Source organism: Typha angustifolia, chromosome 4 (genome assembly GCF_048772165.1).
Source record: "Typha angustifolia cultivar Huaian chromosome 4, ASM4877216v1, whole genome shotgun sequence".
Lineage (NCBI taxonomy): Eukaryota > Viridiplantae > Streptophyta > Magnoliopsida > Poales > Typhaceae > Typha > Typha angustifolia.
In genome coordinates this window covers 1,477,428-1,497,965 of record NC_133242.1, presented here as the reverse complement: position 1 = coordinate 1,497,965, position 20,538 = coordinate 1,477,428, and the positions used below count along the sequence as shown (strand labels likewise).

Below are 20,538 nucleotides of genomic sequence, written 5' to 3'. Positions count from 1 at the left end.
AAAATTGGGCCTTTGCGTAGTCGGACGTTTCTCGGCCCATTAAAACATAATGGGCCCAATAAGAATGTTCAAATTTCTTTTGCAAATATACCCCCTCAAAAGCTCCTTATCTACTTGTATACCCTTTTAGATTTCGTATTTGCGCATCTATCCTTCAAAACCTATTGTTTTTGCATAGATACTCTTCTACCTACCTTTTTGATAACTATTTGCTAAACTGAGAAACATTAGCAATCCAACTATGTTACTCTTTAGTGTATAAGGTGATCTCTTCTAATAATGAGCTGATTGCCATCCAATCTTAATGCTTTACATCATTAACACAAGATTGGGCTCTTGGATATTTGTATAGATGAGAAAATGGAGAGAAAAATAGCAGAGCAGCAACAGAATAGAATCAAACAATAATGAAAAAAAGAGGAGCCATTTGGAGATAAACAAAAAGGAGGAGATTTTTGGACTAAAGCATGGGCTCTTTTTAGCTTTCCAATCATATCTCTGGATCAATATGGATATAGGGATTTCCAACTCAAAGTGAATTTGATAACAAACAAAGAAATGAAGGAATGAAAAGAGAAGAGAGTAAAGATACATCACACTGAAATGAACAAACTTTGTTGCACACAAAATCTCAGATATCAATATATCATAAAGCTCAAACACAGTTTCAACAAATCATCATCACTTTTGTTTCTATACAAGGCTATGGCTTGCTCATGAGCCAGGAAATGGCTCACTAAGAAACAATTACAACTGGAGTAACCCAAACATAAAAAGGGCGTCCCAGTGCATGAAGCTCTCCTTATCGATAAAAGGGAGTGCCCGCAAAAAATGTTCGAAGCTGTTCACACAAAATCCACAAAGAAAGAAGAAGAAGAAGAAGAAGAAGAAAGCATTCCAAAAACACGACGATATCTGTATGCATCTTATGATCCGCGCTGAAGCGTTTGCTTCAGAATGAACCAAAAGGAGGGTCCAGGGTCCTCACTAGCCGTCGCATTGCCCTCGTTTTCCTGACAGACTTCTCCACTGGCTTATTAGAGGGAGCTTTTGCAAAAGCAGCAGCAATCCAACATTGTAATTAAACAAGCCACTGGTGGATCTGACAAACATCCAATAGAACAGTAACTCTCTATAGAAACAAACCACCATCACAACTAAAATCAGCTCACAGTCATGTACCTGCTTCCAGATGCTCTCTTCCTCCAAAAAAATACAGAAAGTACCCACTGCAGGAAGAGGAAAACAGGATATGAATTACTTTCCTTTGAGTCGGTAATGGTAACCTATAAATTACATTTGTCTCGAGGAATGAATTATTCCTAGAATAGTAGCCAGCAAGAGTATAGAGATTGGAAACTAACAGGTTACTGAAAGAACCCTAAAATTGATAGAGGATCATTCCCTATAAAGTATCGACAACGTTGGACGGTACTGTGATAAGCAGGAAGGCCAAATGAAATTGAGCATAAAAGGTAAGTAAGAATTTGACATTTCATACTATAATATAACATCAAGAAAATACCATGATGAAGAATAAGATTAGAACTGCAAGGTGAGGAATAATCGCCCAGAATTTACACAGATTTAGGTGGTTGACGGAACCTAGAGGCATATGCTGATGCCTAGATTTGCATTAGAGAACTCTATTAAGTTGGCATGGCTTATCAGTTACCACCTTCTATTTCCAAAATTAGAAAAATGGCTGACGAGAAATGGGCACAAGATAAGGAATTGGCAGTCAATAGTTCATACAGCATTATGACTCATCAATTTGGTCATTTTTAAGGTGCATCTTCAGTAAATCTACCAATGAATCAAATAAAGTAAGACATTTAGCTGTGACACCACCACTGAATCTGACCCAATTGCTCTCCAAATTCATTCTCCAATTTGACATTTAACCCTTAATTGCCTTCAGAGAGGTATTCTTTCTTTGAGTACTGTCCCAAAATTCTTAATTTCTAGGCATAATGATGATACCAACGAAGAAGAAATAAGATTACTAAAGCAATTAAGTAGTCAAAACTCCCAATAGAAAAGAAGAAGATTACCTTAACTATTGCAACAATGGAGAAGCTCTGGTTGAGAGAAGTCTTCTTCACGATCCTCCTTTCTTGCGCCACCTCCTTGCACAGCTGCTGCGCGATCTCCCTCAAGGCGACGAGCTGCGCCCTCTCCGTCCTCATCGCCACGATCGCCTTACGCATCGAATCCCTATCCGCTTCCAATGCCTCCAACCTCATGCTCAATTTCTTCGTATCCCTCTCCCCTGCATCCTTCTCCCCTCTCTTCGCGTACACCGCATCGATCGTGTACACCCGATCGCTCGCATCGCTGCCGTCCTCCGACGGGTGATCCACCCCAAACCTAAACTCCTCCGCCTTCTTCTTCTTCTTCTTCTTCAACTCTTCACCCTCGAAGTCGTCGCCTTTCCGATTGGAAGAGGCGTCTTCGTCTTCGTCGTCGTCGAGGGCGATGTGGTGGTCTTCGAGGCGCTTGCGATATGATTCAAGCTGGTAGGAAATTGACTCGATCTCCTGCTCCCGCTTGAGGAGGAGGTCCTCCAGGGCTTGGATTTGCTCCTCCTCGTGCCCGATCTTCTCGTCCGCGAAGCGCTTGAGCTGGCGCGACTCCATCTGCGCCTCGGCTTTCTCTCGCTGGAGCCGCTGGATCATCGACATGGCCTCGCTCGTCGCCGTCGACGACGCGTTGCGCTCCTCTTCGAGATCCGCGATCAGCTCCTGGATGGTCGCCTCCTGGCTCTTGATCGTCTCGCGCAGCTCCGCGAGCTCGCTCTCGAGCTCGACCCGCGCCGCCTCAGCCGGCTCCTGGCCGCGGTACACCGTCGGATCCGGCTTGCGCTTAACGGATCGGCGCCACGTGGACTTCGACGACGAGGAGGCGCCGGCCGCGGAGGAGGAGCAGTACGGGCAGGAGTACGGGCAGAGCTGCGAATCTCGAGGCAGAAGATCCATGCCTCCACTCGGATAAAAGGTACTCCTTATTCGCCTCTGTAGCTAAATTTATCCCTTGTTTCGTCCTCTTATTCTCGAGCTTAATCCCGATAAGAGACGAAATCGAAGGAGAAAGGAATGGAATAAGGAAGGAAGTGGGTGGGTATAAAAACAAGTCAATACGCAGAGGAAATTATCCCAACTGTTCTCCTCCTGGCGTAGATATTTAGATAGATAGTAGATTCGGGTAGATTATTAGACCGCACGCAGGATACTCTCTGATAACTTCGAGAATAAAGCAGCAGCACTTAATCGCTGTCGGAACCGGATCGCCTGCAAGCTCTACTCTTTATTATAACTATGCGGAATCTTCTCATTGGATGTAGCTAGAAACTTCCTCCGATTAAAATTCAGGGGATCCGCGAATGTTCGTTTTAAGGCCGCCACGTTGTGATGGACCGCAGAGGATGATGTCAAATGGTTGGTTGGTCGGTTAGTTGGTTAAAAAAAATAAAAACTACTCGTGCTCTTGTAGGCTGTCGGATATATAAAACGGTATAATTTTTTAATTTATTTTCTGGCCACAAATCTACGCGTTTAAATGTATTATTCAATCATAAAATTTGAAGGAAGATAAATTCTTTTCCTTTGGCATGAAACCAACAACGGAAACTTTGTTTCTATGTGCTAAAAGGAAATAATTTATTTTGTTAGAACCAGTGAAAATAATCTATGGCTCGTATTTGTTATATATTTTTCACCATAAAAATCATAGCTCCATTGTGAGTCATAATAAATCTCAAACACTGGCATTGGGTTTTCGAGATGGTTTAAACTAGTGAAAAGATAATAATTTTGTTTGAGAGGATCAAATCCTACCTCATTCCACAAATTTGAAACGCAACTTTTATTATTATTTATTATTATTTATTTAATTAGACGGTCAATTATCATCACAAATATCTCTCTGCATAATTAACTCCCGATCTATCGCAAGGATGATATATTGGAATAATTTCTCGTTATAAAGTGCCAATTCTTTTGCAGCTTAAATCTTCTTCTTTCTATTTTTTAATAATTTTGTAATATATAAAGCTTTAATGCATATCTCTTATCTCTCTAAAATATTTGCATGAGACTAATATAAACATTTAGATTTATCATATATTTCATTTTCGCTATGTTGTTGGAAGAATATAGAGAAAATGTATACTAAAAAGTTGCTAAAAAACTCTACCTCAGGTTAAAGCTAGTCAACTCTGCTCGATATTATATAAGTTTAGCTTGCGGCTAACAGTTAATTTCATAGAAATATTTCTCTAAGATAAGTTTGAGGATATTCTAATACAGATGAAGTTTTGAACACACTTCTTCTAATGCATTTGCGTGTAAGCTTATAATCTAAAAAGAGAAGCACCTTTTGAATTACAAGCATTTTAAATTCAATATTTCAATGGTTGAAATGTTAGACCTTTCTTGCATATTTCATATTTTCTTGGGAAAACCTCTTTTTGTATATTTAATGGACATAATTATTTATATAATGAATATGATGGAAAAGAGAAAGAAAGTTAATTATAGATTAAGCTAGCTTGTGTTATACAACTTGAGATCATGGCAACACCCTGTCTTAAGAGGGAAATTTATATACGCCAATATATTCTATTAAGTTTTTAATAACACTTTGAATCTCTCATAATGCAACACAAAATTATTGTTGACAAGTAGAGCATTTTATTTGCAAGAATTTGTCGGTATTATTCAAACTATATCTTTAATAATTTTTTTATATAAATAGAAAATTTTAGTCATCATTAATATTTTCATGTATATAATGAGATAGCCAACCAATTAAGCATTTGATTGTAAGAAATTTCTATAGTTGGGGCAAGAGAATATATGCTTTCTGATATTTATCCACTTTTTATTTAAAGAGATATATTGGGTCAAGATTAACATACATGGTGCTTATATCATACGTGATCATTATGGCGAGGCGGGGCTGAGCTCAGGGCCACGGATGGCTTCCTACTGGCGGTAACCTATGATCCGACAACCGGCTAGTCGGCGCTACGGGCCAAGGGGAAGGCTCTCCATATGGGATTGGTGCTTGCCACGAGCCACATCAATGTCGAGGTTGACACTAACTCGTTGGAGTTAGTCTGAATCCTAATAAATATCGTTAGTTGCCTTTGGTAGCTGAGGTTAGTTTATGAGTGTAAAATCAGCTCTTTTGTAAACAATCATTTGAGTCATGTTAGGTGCGAGGGGAACAAAGCGGTCAACTGGGCAGTCAAGCATGGGAACGATAGTTCGAGGCTAGTTTGGCTGGGGCCAACGAACCCTATACCTCCCGAGCTGTGTAACCTTATTTTTACATATGCCTTGACTACTTCAGGGAAATAGGCCGACTTAAATCTAGCTTGCTTTTCAAGAGAAAAAGAAAATCTTTAGGTTTTGGCTATTTAAGTTGGAATGTCACATCTTGAAAGCTAATGCTAATATTTTTTTAATCATTAAAAGGATATTTTTTTTATTAGAAGAGAGCTATGAGATTAGCTATGTATTAAGAGGATCGACCCAGAAATCTCACAATTTGGGGCCTCAGCAACAGCAATAACAGACAACCCTGAGGGAAGAGGGAAAGACACTCCGCCTCTAGCTTCAAAAAAGTGGTGCCTACCAAAATGGGCAGCCCAGTCGACTGCCTGGTTATAGGGCCTATAGGCATGCACAAAAGAGTAAGTGGATAGTGAAATACATAACAAGTTAATTCGATGAACAATGTCACGAGTGGACCAAGGAATAGCATCAACACCCTTGATCGCATTTATGACTAAGGCAAAGTCACCTTCAAAAATAATGTTGTTAAGATTTCGTTGCATAGTAGCAATAATCGAATAGAGAAGGCAGTAGCTTCATCTTCGAGGGCAGAGTCCACCCTAATTGAAGAAGTAGCCCAATATATCACCTCCCTATGGTGATTGCAGGTTATGATCCCCAGCCGTTCATCCTTGGTAAGAGGGTCCTAGGAGCCATCAAAGTTGATCTAGAGGAGGCTCACCTCTGGGGAAGTATAGCTTTCCATCCTTGTTTTTGGTTTGGTAGCTAGTTTCTCAACCCCAATTCTACCAAAGTAATCCATAGCCATTTGAAAAGACATCCACACAATATGATCGCCTTTTGTCATAGTAGAATCATAGCATTGCCTATTTCAGGCTTTCATATCATCCAAATAGTGGATGACACAATAGCTTTGAATTTGCCCAATTCACTCTTAAGGTGGGCCCAATTATAACACAGCCAATTGCAATTGAGAGTGAAAATACTCCAAGATTGTTGACAATGACCTCCCACATCTCAAGGGCATAGCGACATTAGTAGATATGACAAATGTTTTCCTTCCAAAGATCACACATTGAGCACATGTCAGCCTACCCAATATGGATACTATTAAGGAATACCTTGGTGGAATCCGACCCTAGGATTTTCTAAAGGAAAGCCTTAACCCTTGGGTTAGCCCTCAAATTCTATAGGGCCTTCCATTTAGGATCAATATGGGTAGGCCTATTGCCCCAAAAAGAGTAATTATCTTTAGCACTAGCAATTCCCTTTACTATTAGGCCACCAAATTTATTTATCATCCAGGGTTCCAACCCACGTATTAATGATGAAATTCCTAATATCAATGGCAAGATTCTCCTCAAGATAGTGCACATTCCATTAGCCATTATCCATTAAATCACTGACAATGATCTCAAGACGAATGTTAGTGTAATGGACAAAAGCCGACTTATAAGCCAGCGTCACATTGGGGATCCAAGGGTCAAGCAGGACATTAGTGCGATTGGCATTCCCTACCAAGTGTTTAAAACCTTCTTTGATCTTATTTGTCGTAATCCACTTAGGCTCGCGAGGACCCTCTTATGGGCCTGCAACCCCAACAGTCTAGTCTACGATACTTGCTTTTCATGATAACAACCCAAAAGGCAAAATCATTATTAAGGAATTTTAAAATGTTTTTGCCAAACAAGGTAGACTTAGCTAACCAGATATTCCTGATGCCTAAACCACCATGAGTTTTAGGTTTGGTGATAGTGGCCCCGTTGATAAGATGGAGGCCTTTACGATTTTTACCCTTTTCCCCAAGAAAACTTCGAGCAATCTTAGTAATTCGAGCAATGGTAGTATTTGAAACCCAAGAAGAGCCTAATCAGTAATTCGGGATAGTGGTGAGGGTCGAATTGATCAAGACCAACATACCAGAGAAGGACAAAGTGTCCCTCTTCCAACCGACCAATTTGTTAGTCACCCTTTTGACTAGCTCCTATTGGTTGGCAACTAAGATCCTATTAGGTAAAATCTTAACCCTAGGGTACACAAGGGGGAACGAAATAAAGTGAGATTAAGGGAGTTACTCAAAATATAACATTGTTAGACACAGAAGCATCAAAGTAAATGCTAGACTTGTCAGCATTGATCTTTTGATTAGTTAAGCCACAGTAAGTATCAAGAACAGACTTAAAAGCTCGAGGCCTCTACCATAATGATGATGTCATCCGCAAAAAGAAGATGATTCAGATACTGGTGATCCTTAATCCTAAACCCTCTAAGAACACTAGCAGCCTTTTGATTTTTAAGAATGGTGGATACTATTTAATTTTTATTGATGGGCAGATTCTATCACAGCAATCCTCTGAATAGCTCAACCTCCTCATCTTCCTTCTCTTTCGGCCTCCTCACTCTCCTCCTCTAGCCTCCTTGTATGGCAAGTCACCACTTCTAGCTCAATTTGGCTCAATCCTATTCGATTTGAATAAGGCTCGATAATAAGCTCAATTTAGACTGGTTTAACTTTTTATTTTGTTATATTATTGTTTTGTTACTACGAGCATGGATTGTAATTTTATATTTAATTTTGTTTGTCACAGCAAACATGCCAGCCAACTAATTTAGCTGCCAATGGCTTTCATTAATTTCTCTAGCCTTTTTTAAAAAATAAGTTCATGGACAAATAATTCATTTTAAGTCTCAAGAAGTTGGTTATAACATAATACATAAGAAGGAAAGACAAGAACTCTTATGTGAGACGAAGAAAATAATAATAATAAATTAGTATCAAGTATATAAGATAATAAATACTTGTGCTAAAACAAAAGTAAAATGTATGTAAATAATAATCTATTCATTAAAAATAAGAATTTTAAGAGGTATTTTTTATAAAATTAAATATTTTAATATATATAGAGAGAGAGAGAGATAACCAGCCGATCTTCCCCCACCATCTTTATAGTAGGAAGTAATCCAAGAAATAAGTTTGGATTCTGGACAAACGAGTCATAAACAGATCAAATATACAATTCGGCTGTGTGTTAAATTCCAGCACATCCAATCTAAACTAGTCGTTGGGTACATTCAATCAAGGCCTTGCTACTTGCCTATATTTAATGAATACATAATTGTCAACTGTGATCTTTTTATACTATTATGATGGGTCTACCCAACTACACAGGTATTAATATAATCACATTAACTCTCAGTCCTATAACGAGTTTTTGACTATTTGAATTCTTGCCCTATTTCTTTTCATTTCAAATTGAAGTGTTTTCGACAAATGTTGACTCAAACAACAAGTTTTTTAAATATAAAATACTAATTAAATCAGCTGACTTATATAAAAAAAAAAATTAAAAGCTCTACAAAAGTTACCTAAATATTAGAGGAAATTTTTTTTATATTATTTTTAGGCTGAACTATTTTAAGACATACTGGTTTGATCAAAAACTCAACTTTAGCTTTGTATATTTTAAGAATAAAGTCAATTCTAGAATATGTATTCCTCTTAGTTATCATCAAAAGGTCTTTATTTTAAAAATAATTATTTTTATGTTTATTTATATTTTAAAATATGAGTATAATAATTAATTTTAATGCTATAAAGCAAAGAAAGAGATAGAAAAATATATTTTGTTTTTTATAGAATTATCATGAATATTTTTTTATTTGATATAAGATAGATTTGATAGATATTAATAGTAAATTAGTAATTAAGTTAGCCTGTGACATAAGATGTGGAAATATATAATTCATAATGAATGTATATTATAAATTTAAGATATTATATTTAACTGTTATAACGGGCTAGATGATTCATAAACATTCTTATTACATGCCTTCGATGGCTTTATGCCAGGCTAGAAGCCAGATTATTCAGATTATACTAAATGGAAAGAAAAGGATAAAATAACGAAATCGGAATAGAATATACTATCATACTGCCGATTTATTCTCACTATCCATGCCCTTGGGATAGAGAACAGGCATCAAATATCAAATCAAACCTCCTCGTCCACGAATCGCTTTACGATTCGGACCACCTCGTTGCTGGATTCCGACCACGGATCGAGGACGAAGAAGGCGTGCTGCTCCTTGTCGAACTCCACTAACTCCACCTTCTTCCCCATCTCCTTCAACCTCGCCGCGTAATTTCGCCCCGCATCCCTTAGCAGATCCTTCTCTGCCACCACCACCAAAACCTTCCCGAACTCCACCGCCGCCAGGCTCGGGCTCTCCGGCCCGAACGGGTTAAAGATCGGGTGGTCCTTCGTCGCCCCGAGCGGAAGTGCGAGGCGGCAGTACCTATCCGTCATCTCCCGGGTCAGGAACGCGTCCGGGGGGGTCTCGAGCTCGGATTGGGTGGGGATCGTTCCGCCGAAGGCCGGCATTAGGAGGATGAAGCCTCGGATCCGGATCGGAGGGGCTAGGCCGGAGGATCCGAAGCGGACGGCCATGTGGTGGGTGAAGTTGCCGCCGCCGGAGTCGCCGGAGACGAAGACGCGGCCCAGATCGGCGGATTGGGCGAGCCAAGGGTCGGATTGCGACTGGGATTGGAACCAGAGGAGGGCGGCGGCTGCGTCATCGATGCCGGCGGGGAGGCGGTGCTCGGGGGCGAGGCGGTAGTCGACGGAAAGGATGATGGCGGGGAGGGAGAGGGAGAGGCGGAGGCAGCACGTGTGGAAGTTGGGCCACGTTCGGGAGCCGAGGCAGAAGCCACCGCCGTGGAAGTAGAAGAGGACAGGGAGCTTCTTGTTCTCCCTCTCCTTCTCCTCCACGCGGGGGCGGTAGAGGCGGAGGTGGAGGTCGTGGAAGGGGTCGTATTGGGCGTCCCGCCACTCGACGCGGCCGTCGTCGGCGTCGGGGACGGGGAATATAGGGTCAGGGGAGCGGCGGACGGTGCCGTCGCTGAGGAGCTGGACGGCGCCGCGGCAGTCCTCGACCACGTAAGGGGGAGACAGAGAAGCAGTAGACATTTTTGGTGGCAACGTGGGAGGAGATAGAGAGGTGGGACAGGGATTTTATAAGCCTCGATCACTTATTTTGAAATAATAATCTTATTCTAAAAATAAAGACTCTTCTTTTAGAAAATGTTTAGAATAAGACTAATCTGATAATTAGTATTATAAGAAGGGTCGGGGAGGTGTACAGTACAGCAGTCAATTCTACACTAAAAAGATGGGTATTTTTATTGGAAAGAATAGGGTGGGAAAGCGTGAGGTCGGACGTTGTTGCTCATGGCCAATGGGGAGACGCGTTTATGTCCACTTATATTGCAGTATCTTAACGAGTGTTTTTTTACTAAACTAGCCCTTTTCAAAACTTATATACCCCAAATAGGTCATGCACCAAAATAGGATCTATATGTCCTCTGCTAAGATTTTTTATTAAAAAAAAATTAAAAAAATTAAAAAAAAGTTTGGAAAAGCTGTGATTATTTTTAATATAATTCTGAGCACAGTTTGCCGCTTAAAATTATTATTTGATTCCAACTTATAACTAAATAGAACTCGTAATAGTTTAGTGTTATACTTAGAATTATAGTACAATAGACTATTTTTAATATTAAATTTAGAGTATAATCTATTTTGGTAAATAAAGTAATTATCCTCTTCTATTTATAAGAGATAAAGGTCTAAGAAAGGCATTAATCAGTAGTTTTTTTTCTCTGTGCATAGGCTACGATCAGTTACAATTGATGATCCATTTATAAATTTATTATTATTATTATTATTATGAGAAATACATCGAGAAGAAGAGCAAGTAGCCAAGAATGGAGACTTCGTTGCATCTTTCTCATCTTCCACGGAGTTGATATAAGGAATTATGCATTTATTTCCAAACAATCATTGACAAAAACCTTCCATATAGTTTGGCTTATTCTTTCATGTGGAAATATTTATCCATCCTTCGGTCCGGGAGCTTGATTCGCAGCCCCAAGTAGTCCATTGATTGATTCAAGCTTTGCCGAGAACTTTGGTTAATTAGCTAAGATGCACAAATGTCTTTGTTGAATAGTCCATTAGCTGCCGACGGCTTTCATTAATTTCTCTGGCCTTTTTTTAAAAATAAGCTCTCGAACAAATAATTCATTTTAAGTCTCGAGAAGTCGATTATAACATGATACATAAGAAGAAAAGATCACGAAGAGCAACAACTCTAGAACAAGTTTTACACTTAGTTGAGACCAAGAAAAAAAAAAAAAAAAATTAGTATCAAGTATAGAAGATAATAAGTACTTGTGCTAAAATAAAAGTAAAATGTACGTAAATAATAATCTATTCATTAAAAATAAGAATTTTAAGAGGCATTTTATATAAAATTAAATATTTTAATATATATATATATATATAAGAGATACACATACAAAAGAATCTCTATAAAATAATAGATGCTTTTAAAGTAGATAACCAGCCGATCCTCCTCACCGCCTTTATAGTAGAAAGTAATCCGAAAAATAAGTTTAGATTATGGACAAACGAGTCATGAACAAATAAAATATATACTTCGGCAAGTGTTAAATTCCAGCACATCCAATCTAAACTAGTCGTGGGGCTATTATATATTCAATCAAGGTGTTACGAACCGGTCTAATCCGATTCGTAACGGTTTTGAAACTTAGATCTTAGCTTGATAGCCCTTCAATGGCTAAATAGATGCTAGGTTTAGTTCTTGGTCTGAAGAAGAGAAGTTGTTATGGTAAAGGGTAGTTAGATGCTGGAAGAGGCCGACCAAAATCTTGGGCGGTGGAAGAAAGGAGGTAGAAGAGGGTGCCAATGACTAGAGTCAAGAGAGAAGGAGATAAGGTTAAATCCAATTCCAATAATAAGATAATATCTTAATAAGGATTTCCTTCACATATATATAGAGGTTCATCTTAAGAACTCCTTAATTAACATAAAAACATTTCAAACAATCTTAACAATTCATAACTAAACCCACACTTTTGTCGCGGTGGGTTCGAATGCGTCCGATTGTATTCGAATGTAGAATTTTTATTTTTTGTTGATGCGAACATGATACATATGTTCGAACGCGTCCGTTTTCGTCCAAACGTGCCAATTTCGTCCTCTGTCGATACAAACGTGATGCAGACGTTCGAACAGCCACGTTCAAACACAGTCCTTGCGTTCAAATGCACCCCGATAAAAATTAATTTTATTGCTTCTACTTACTCAACTAGATAAATAGGCTCATTCTTAAAAATCGAATGTCACGCATGAAGCCAATATGAATAGAATCTTATAACAAGGCCTTGCTACTTGCCTATATTTAATGAATACATAATTGTCAACTGTGATCTTTTTATACTATTATGATGGGTCTACCCAACTACTCAGGTATTAATATAATCACATTAACTCTCGGTCCTATAAGGAGTTCTTTTGACTATTTGAATTCTTGCCCTATTTCTCTTCATTTCAAAATCAAGTGTTTTCGAAAGATGTTGACTCAAACAATAAGTTTTTTAAATATAAAGTACTAATTAAATCAGCTGACTTATATAAAAAATTTAAAAGCTCTACAAAAGTTACCTAAATATTAGAAGAATGAAACCTAAAATAAATATTTAGACATACTAGTTGGTAAAAAGAACTCATCTTTAGTTTTGTGTATTTTAGGAAAAGTCAATTTTAAAATATATATTCCTCTTTGTTATCATTAAAATAAAATTTTTATTTTAAAAATAATTATTTTTATTCTCATTTGTATTCTTAAATATGAGCGTAATAATCAACTTTAATAATATAAAGTAAAGAAAGAGATATAAATATCAATAATAAATTAGTAATTAAGTTAGCCTGTGATATAAGATGTGGAAATATATAATTCATAATGAATGTATATTATAAATTTACGATATTATATTTAACTGTTATAACGGGCTAGATGATTCATAAACATTCTTATTACATGCCTTCGATGGCTTTATGCCAGGCTAGAAGCCAGATTATTCAGATTATACTAAATGGAAAGAAAAGGATAAAATAACGAAATCGGAATAGAATATACTATCATACTGCCGATTTATTCTCACTATTCATGCCCTTGGGATAGAGAACAGGCATCAAATATCAAATCAAACCTCCTCGTCGACGAACCGCTTTACGATTCGGACCACCTCGTTGCTGGATTCCGACCACGGATCGAGGACGAAGAAGGCGTGCTGCTCCTTGTCGAACTCCACTAACTCCACCTTCTTCCCCATCTCCTTCAACCTCGCCGCGTAATTTCGCCCCGCATCCCTTAGCAGATCCTTCTCTGCCACCACCACCAAAACCTTCCCGAACTCCACCGCCGCCAGGCTCGGGCTCTCCGGCCCGAACGGGTTAAAGATCGGGTGGTCCTTCGTCGCCCCGAGCGGAAGCGCGAGGCGGCAGTATCTATCCGACATCTCCCGGGTCAGGAACGCGTCCGGGGGGGTTTCGAGCTCGGATTGGGTGGGGATCGTTCCGCCGAAGGCCGGCATTAGGAGGATGAAGCCTCGGATCCGGATCGGAGGGGCTAGGCCGGCGGATCCGAAGCGGACGGCCATGTGGTGGGTGAAGTTGCCGCCGCCGGAGTCGCCGGAGACAAAGACGCGGCCCAGATCGGCGGATTGGGCGAGCCAAGGGTCGGATTGCGACTGGGATTGGAACCAGAGGAGGGCGGCGGCTGCGTCATCGATGCCGGCGGGGAGGCGGTGCTCGGGGGCGAGGCGGTAGTCGACGGAAAGGATGATCGCGGGGAGGGAGAGGGAGAGGCGGAGGCAGCACGTGTGGAAGTTGGGCCACGTTCGGGAGCCGAGGCAGAAGCCACCGCCGTGGAAGTAGAAGAGGACAGGGAGCTTCTTGTTCTCCCTCTCCTTCTCCTCCACGCGGGGGCGGTAGAGGCGGAGGTGGAGGTCGTGGAAGGGGTCGTATTGGGCGTCCCGCCACTCGACGCGGCCGTCGTCGGCGTCGGGGACGGGGAATATAGGGTCAGGGGAGCGGCGGACGGTGCCGTCGCTGAGGAGCTGGACGGCGCCGCGGCAGTCCTCGACCACGTAAGGGGGAGACAGAGAAGCAGTAGACATTTTTGGTGGCAACGTGGGAGGAGATAGAGAGGTGGGATAGGGATTTTATAAGCCTCGATCACTTATTTTGAAATAATAATCTTATTCTAAAAATAAAGACTCTTCTTTTAGAAAATGTTTAGAATAAGACTAATCTGATAATTAGTATTATAAGAAGGTTAGGGGAGGTGTACAGTACAGCAGTCAATTCTACACTAAAAAGATGGGTATTTTTATTGGAAAGAATAGGGTGGGAAAGCGTGAGGTTGGACGTTGTTGCTCATGGGCTCATGGTCAGTGGGGAGACGCATGACGCATTTATGTCCACTTATATTGCAATATCTTAACGAGTATGGTTTTACTAAACTAGCCCTTTTTAAAACTTGTATACCCAAATAGGTCATGCACCAAAATGGGATCTATGTGTCCTCTGTCGCCCGGTCAAAAATAAAACTTCAGAAAAAACTGCAAGAGTTTAGATTTTTATTAAAAAAATAAATTCTTAAAAAAAGTTTGGAAAAGCTATGATTTTTTTTTTATATTATTTGATTCCAACTTATAACTGAATAAAACTCTTAATAGTTTAGTGTTATACTTAGAATTATAGTAAAATAGACTATTTTTAATATTAAATTTAGAGTATAATTTATGTTAGTAAATAAAGTTTAAAAGATTTATGTCTTAACTACTCGGCTCGATTGATGTATAAGTTTAAAACATATGAAAAGTAAGTATGTATAGAAAAATAGCGTGACAACTTCTGTCACACCCGCTCATTTGAGATAATAAAAAGTAATTAAAATATGTTTTTTCTTTTGACGAAATGGCTTTTAAAGAGTTTAAAATTGATTACATAATAGCCAGAAAATAAAATGGAAAAAAAAAATAAGATCAAATTCCGAAGAGTTATTATTTAGTTGAAATAAATAATGGGATTTATATGAAATAGACAATAGTTTATAGAGTTGAAAAGTAATTATCCTCTTCTATTCAATAAGAGATAACGGTCTAAGAAAGGCATTGATCAGTAGTTTTTTTCTCTGTGCATAGGCTACGATCATTTACAATTGATGATTCATTTATAAATTTATTATTATTATTATTATTATTATGAGAAATACATAGAGAAGAAGAGCAAGTAGCCAAGAATGGAGACTTGGTTGCATCTTTCTCATCTTCCACAGCGTTGACATAAGGAATTATGCATTTATTTCCAAACATTCGTTGACAAAAAACCTTCCGTATAGATTGGATTATTCTTTCATGTGGAAATATTTATCCATCCTTCTGTCCGCGAGCTGAATTCGCAGCCCCAAGTAGTCCATTGATTGATTCAAGCTTTGCCAAGAACTTTGGTTAATTAGCTAAGATGCACAAATGTCTTTGTTTAATAGTCCAATAGCTGCCAATGGCTTTCATTAATTTCTCTGGCCTTTTTTGAAATATAAGCTCATGAACAAATAATTCATTTTAAGTCTCAAGAAGTTGGTTATAACATAATACATAAGAAGAAAAGACCAGGAAGAGCAACAACTCTAGATTAAGTTTTACACTTAGTTGAGATCGAAATAATAATAATAAAAAAATTAGTATCAAGTATATAAGATAACAAGTACTTGTGCTTAAATAAAAGTAAAATGTACGTAAATAATAATCGATTCATTAAAAATAAGAATTTTAAGAGGTATTTTATATACATACAAAAGAATCTCTATAAAATAATAGATTGTTTTAAAGTAGATAACACCAGCTGATCCTCCCCACCGCCTTTATAGTAGGAAGTAATCCGAAAAATAAGTTTGGATTCTAGACAAACGAGTCATAAACAAATCAAATATACAATTCGGCAAGTGTTAAATTCCAGCACATCCAATCTAAACTAGTCGTTGAGTTGTCATATATTCAATCAAGGTGTTACAAACCAATCTAATTTGATCCACAACAGTTTTAAAACTTAGATCCTAGTTTGATAGCCCTCCAATGACTAGATAGATGTTAGGTTTAATTTTTGGTGTGAAGGGGGAGAAATTATTGTGGTAGAGAGTGATCAAAGGTTGGAAAAGGCCGACCAAAAACTTGGGCAGTAAAAGAAGGGAGGTAAGGGAAGGCGCCAATAACTAAAGACAAGAGAGAATGAGATAAGGCTAAAGCCAATTCCAATAATAAGATGATATCTTAATTAGGGTTTCCTCCACATATATATAGAAGCTCATCCTAAGAACTCCTTAATTAACATAAAAACACTTCAAACAACCCTAACAATCCCTAACTAAATCCGCACTTTCATCGTGGTGCGTTTGAATGTGGAATTTTCGTTCTCTGTCAATGCGAACGTGATGCAGGCGTTCAAAACGGTCCCGTTCGAACGCGCCCGTTTCCGTCTGAACGTGCCAATTCTGTTCTATGTCAATGCGAATGTGATGCAGACGTAGACATGATTAAACGACCCAACCCACCCGTGCCCGGCCCGACCTGACCCGATTTGGACCGGGCTAAGCCCGGCCTGGCCTGAGCCCGAACTACCCATGGGCGGCACGGGCCAGCCCTTTGCCCGCCCGACCCTACCCGAAAGCCCGCCCGTTTGGCCCGTAACTAGGCCCGCCCGTTTGCTATAGTACTTTACCTGTTCTGCTACAGTAATTTACCACTACTACAGTAAAAAATATTTTGGTATTATACCATTTTGCATTATTTTAAGCACACCTTTTAAAAATTTTAATTTTTTTTAAATGGAGGAATATAAATATTTTTTAAAAAATAAGCTAATAGTTAAAAAAAATTCTAAAAATAGCTAAAATATGGGTTGGGCCGAGTGATTGGTGGGTCAGGCCGGCCCGGCCCGACCGGCTAGCCCGATCTCTCACGGGTCGACAGGCGGTAACGGGCTAGACTATTCTAGCCCGGCCCGAGTGATTGGTGGGTCGGGCTATGAACAAATACTTTAGCTCGGTTGACCCGAAAAGCCCGACCCAGCCCGCCCGATGATCAGGTCTATGTGGACGTTCGAACGACCGTGTTCGAACGCGGTCCTTGCGTTCGAATGCACCCTGGCAAAAATTGATTTTATTTCTTCTACTTACGTAACTAGATAAATAGGCTTATTCCTATGAACCCAATATCACACGTGAAACCAATATGAATCTAATCGTATCACAAGGCTTTGCTACTTGCCTATATTTAATGAATACATAATTGTCGATTGTGATCTTATACTATTATGCTGGGTCTACCCAACTACACATATTAATATAATCACGTTAACTCTCGGTCCTATAAGGAGTTCTTTTGACTATTTGAATTCTTGCCCTATTTCTTTTCATTTCAAATTTAAGTGTTTTCGAAAAATGTTGACTCAAACAATAAGTTTTTTAACTATAAAGTACTAATTAAATCAGCTGACTTATATAAAAAAATTTAAAAGCTCTAAAAAAGTTACATAAATATTAGAAGAATGAAACCTAAAATAAATATTTAGACATACTAGTTTGGTCAAAAATTCATCTTTAGTTTTGTGTATTTTAAGAAAAGTCAATTCTAAAATATGTATTTTTATTTATTATCGATCTTTATTTTAAAAATAATTATTCTTGTGCTTATTGTACTTTCAAATATGAGTGTAATAATCAACTTTGATGCTAAGAAGTTAAAAAAGAGATAAAAATATATATTTCATTTTTTATAGAATTATCATAAATATTTTTTAATTTAATATAAAATAAATTTGATAGATATTAGATATTATATTTAATTCGTTGGGCTGTCATATATTATATTAAGTTAGTGTGTGTATTTTAGGAAAAATCAATTCTAGAATATGTATTACTTTTTGTTATCATTAAAATAAGATCTTTATTTTAAAAATAATTATTCTTGTGCTCGTTTGTACTCTCAAATATGGGTGTAATAATCAACTTTGATGATATAAAGTACAAAAGAGATAGAAAAATATTTTTTGTTTTTTATAGAATTATCATGAATGCTTTTGATTTGATATAAGATAGATTTGATAAATATTAATAGTAAATTAGTAATTAAGTTAGCGTGTCATATAAGATGTCGAACTCTATAATTTATAATAAATATATATTATAAATTTAAGATATTATATTTAACTGTTATAACGGGCTAGATGATTCATAAAACATTCTTATTACATGCCTTCGATGGCTTTATGCCAGGCTAGAAGCAAGATTATTCAGATTATACTAAATGGAAAGAAAAGGATAAAATAACGAAATCGGAATAGAATATACTATCATACTGCCGATTTATTCTCACTATCCATGCCCTTGGGATAGAGAACAGGCATCAAATATCAAATCAAACCTCCTCGTCCACGAATCGCTTTACGATTCGGACCACCTCGTTGCTGGATTCCGACCACGGATCGAGGACGAAGAAGGCGTGCTGCTCCTTGTCGAACTCCACTAACTCCACCTTCTTCCCCATCTCCTTCAACCTCGCCGCGTAATTTCGCCCCGCATCCCTTAGCAGATACTTCTCTGCCACCACCACCAAAACCTTCCCGAACTCCACCGCCGCCAGGCTCGGGCTCTCCGGCCCGAACGGGTTAAAGATCGGGTGGTCCTTCGTCGCCCCGAGCGGAAGTGCGAGGCGGCAGTACCTATCCGTCATCTCCCGGGTCAGGAACGCGTCCGGGGGGGTCTCGAGCTCGGATTGGGTCGGGATCGTTCCGCCGAAGGCCGGCATTAGGAGGATGAAGCCTCGGATCCGGATAGGAGGGGCTAGGCCGGAGGATCCGAAGCGGACGGCCATGTGGTGGGTGAAGTTGCCGCCGCCGGAGTCGCCGGAGACGAAGACGCGGCCCAGATCGGCGGATTGGGCGAGCCAAGGGTCGGATTGCGACTGGGATTGGAACCAGAGGAGGGCGGTGGCTGCGTCATCGATGCCGGCAGGGAGGCGGTGCTCGGGGGCGAGGCGGTAGTCGACGGAAAGGATGATGGCGGGGAGGGAGAGGGAGAGGCGGAGGCAGCACGTGTGGAAGTTGGGCCACGTGCAGGAGCCGAGGCAGAAGCCACCGCCGTGGAAGTAGAAGAGGACAGGGAGCTTCTTGTTCTCCCTCTCCTTCTCCTCCACGCGGGGGCGGTAGAGGCGGAGGTGGAGGTCGTGGAAGGGGTCGTATTGGGCGTCCCGCCACTCGACGCGGCCGTCGTCGGCATCGGGGACGGGGAATATAGGGTCAGGGGAGCGGCGGACGGTGCCGTCGCTGAGGAGCTGGACGGCGCCGAGGCAGTCCTCGACCACGTAAGGGGGAGACAGGGAAGGAGACATTTTGGTGGCAACGTGGGAGGAGATAGAAAGGCGGGATAGGGATTTTATAAACCTCGATCACTTATTTTGAAATAATAATCTTATTTTAAAAATAAAGACTCTCATTTTAGAGCTGAGTTGAGCTTGGACTATCGTAACTGGTTCAAAATTAATATCGAGTCGAGCCTGAGCTGGACCCATAACCTATTCAATAATCATCACCCTCACCTACCCCACCCTCACCCATCACTTCACCCTCCCATCACGTCACCTTCCCATCCTCACCCATCGCCGTTACCGAGAATTCCCTCACCCACCCACCCTCACTTTCACCCTCACTCTCACTCACCCTCACTCTCACTCACCCTCACCCTCATCCACCCGATCACCACTCGTAGCCTCACCCCACGTGTCGTCACCTCCTCTCTCTCCATCGACCTCCATCGACAAGCCATCACCACGGCGCCACACCCTCCTCTCCGTCGGCCTACTCCTCCACTCCATCGGCTTTCTCCTCTTTCATTCATCATCTCCTCGTCATCGCCTCCTCCTCTATCCGTCTCCAACTCATTCGGCAAGCTGTCATCCATGCCGCCACCGCCTCATTCTCTAATCAAGAGCTCGGGCTCAGTTACGCCCAGCTCAAGTTTAGTCAAGCCGAGGCTGAGCAAAATTATGAGACTTGAAAGTAATTTCGAGCCGAGCCAGAGCCAGAGCCTCCGTTACACCCCTAGTACAATAGTCAATTCTACACTAAAAAGATGGGTATTTTATTGGAAAGAATAGGGTGGGAACTGGAAAAGCGTGCGATTGGAGTTGTTGCTCATGGACTTATGCTAACGGGGAGACGCATTTATGTCCACTTATAATGCAATATCAACGAGTTTTTTTTACTAAACTAGCCCTTTTAATAAAACATCAGAAAAAACTGCAAGAGTTAAG

The 20,538-nt window shown here is 39.9% G+C and overlaps 4 protein-coding genes across 4 annotated transcripts; all 4 read right to left on the bottom strand.

Moving 5' to 3' along the window:
- Nucleotides 1–644: 644 nt before the first annotated feature.
- Nucleotides 645–3,199, bottom strand: LOC140759691 (myosin-binding protein 7-like). Its single transcript, XM_073096321.1, has 3 exons — nucleotides 2,055–3,199; nucleotides 1,183–1,229; nucleotides 645–1,102 (listed from the first exon to the last, which is right to left on the bottom strand). Exons 1-3 carry the CDS (start codon nucleotides 2,976–2,978, stop codon nucleotides 988–990), a joined length of 1,086 nt encoding a protein of 361 aa, XP_072952422.1. The 5' UTR covers nucleotides 2,979–3,199; the 3' UTR covers nucleotides 645–987.
- Nucleotides 3,200–9,057: 5,858 nt separating this feature from the next.
- Nucleotides 9,058–10,298, bottom strand: LOC140759098 (strigolactones hydrolase CXE15-like). Its single transcript, XM_073095569.1, has one exon. The coding sequence runs from the start codon at nucleotides 10,265–10,267 to the stop codon at nucleotides 9,293–9,295; it is 975 nt and encodes a 324-aa protein (XP_072951670.1). The 5' UTR covers nucleotides 10,268–10,298; the 3' UTR covers nucleotides 9,058–9,292.
- A 2,856-nt stretch (nucleotides 10,299–13,154) lies between these two features.
- LOC140758979 (strigolactones hydrolase CXE15-like) lies at nucleotides 13,155–14,384 on the bottom strand. Its single transcript, XM_073095409.1, has one exon. The coding sequence runs from the start codon at nucleotides 14,344–14,346 to the stop codon at nucleotides 13,372–13,374; it is 975 nt and encodes a 324-aa protein (XP_072951510.1). The 5' UTR covers nucleotides 14,347–14,384; the 3' UTR covers nucleotides 13,155–13,371.
- A 4,023-nt stretch (nucleotides 14,385–18,407) lies between these two features.
- On the bottom strand, nucleotides 18,408–19,678 carry LOC140759218 (strigolactones hydrolase CXE15-like). Its single transcript, XM_073095718.1, has one exon. It carries the CDS (start codon nucleotides 19,615–19,617, stop codon nucleotides 18,646–18,648), a length of 972 nt encoding a protein of 323 aa, XP_072951819.1. The 5' UTR covers nucleotides 19,618–19,678; the 3' UTR covers nucleotides 18,408–18,645.
- Nucleotides 19,679–20,538: the final 860 nt, after the last annotated feature.

Coding starts and splice junctions, on each gene's coding strand:
- LOC140759691 (XM_073096321.1), bottom strand. CDS start 2,978: ATGGATCTTCTGCCTCGAGATTCGCAGCTCTGCCCGTACTCCTGCCCG. Junction 1,230..2,054: donor CCATTGTTGCAATAGTTAAG/GTAATCTTCTTC, acceptor CTCTTCCTGCAG/TGGGTACTTTCTGTATTTTT. Junction 1,103..1,182: donor AAGAGAGCATCTGGAAGCAG/GTACATGACTGT, acceptor GATGTTTGTCAG/ATCCACCAGTGGCTTGTTTA.
- LOC140759098 (XM_073095569.1), bottom strand. CDS start 10,267: ATGTCTACTGCTTCTCTGTCTCCCCCTTACGTGGTCGAGGACTGCCGC.
- LOC140758979 (XM_073095409.1), bottom strand. CDS start 14,346: ATGTCTACTGCTTCTCTGTCTCCCCCTTACGTGGTCGAGGACTGCCGC.
- LOC140759218 (XM_073095718.1), bottom strand. CDS start 19,617: ATGTCTCCTTCCCTGTCTCCCCCTTACGTGGTCGAGGACTGCCTCGGC.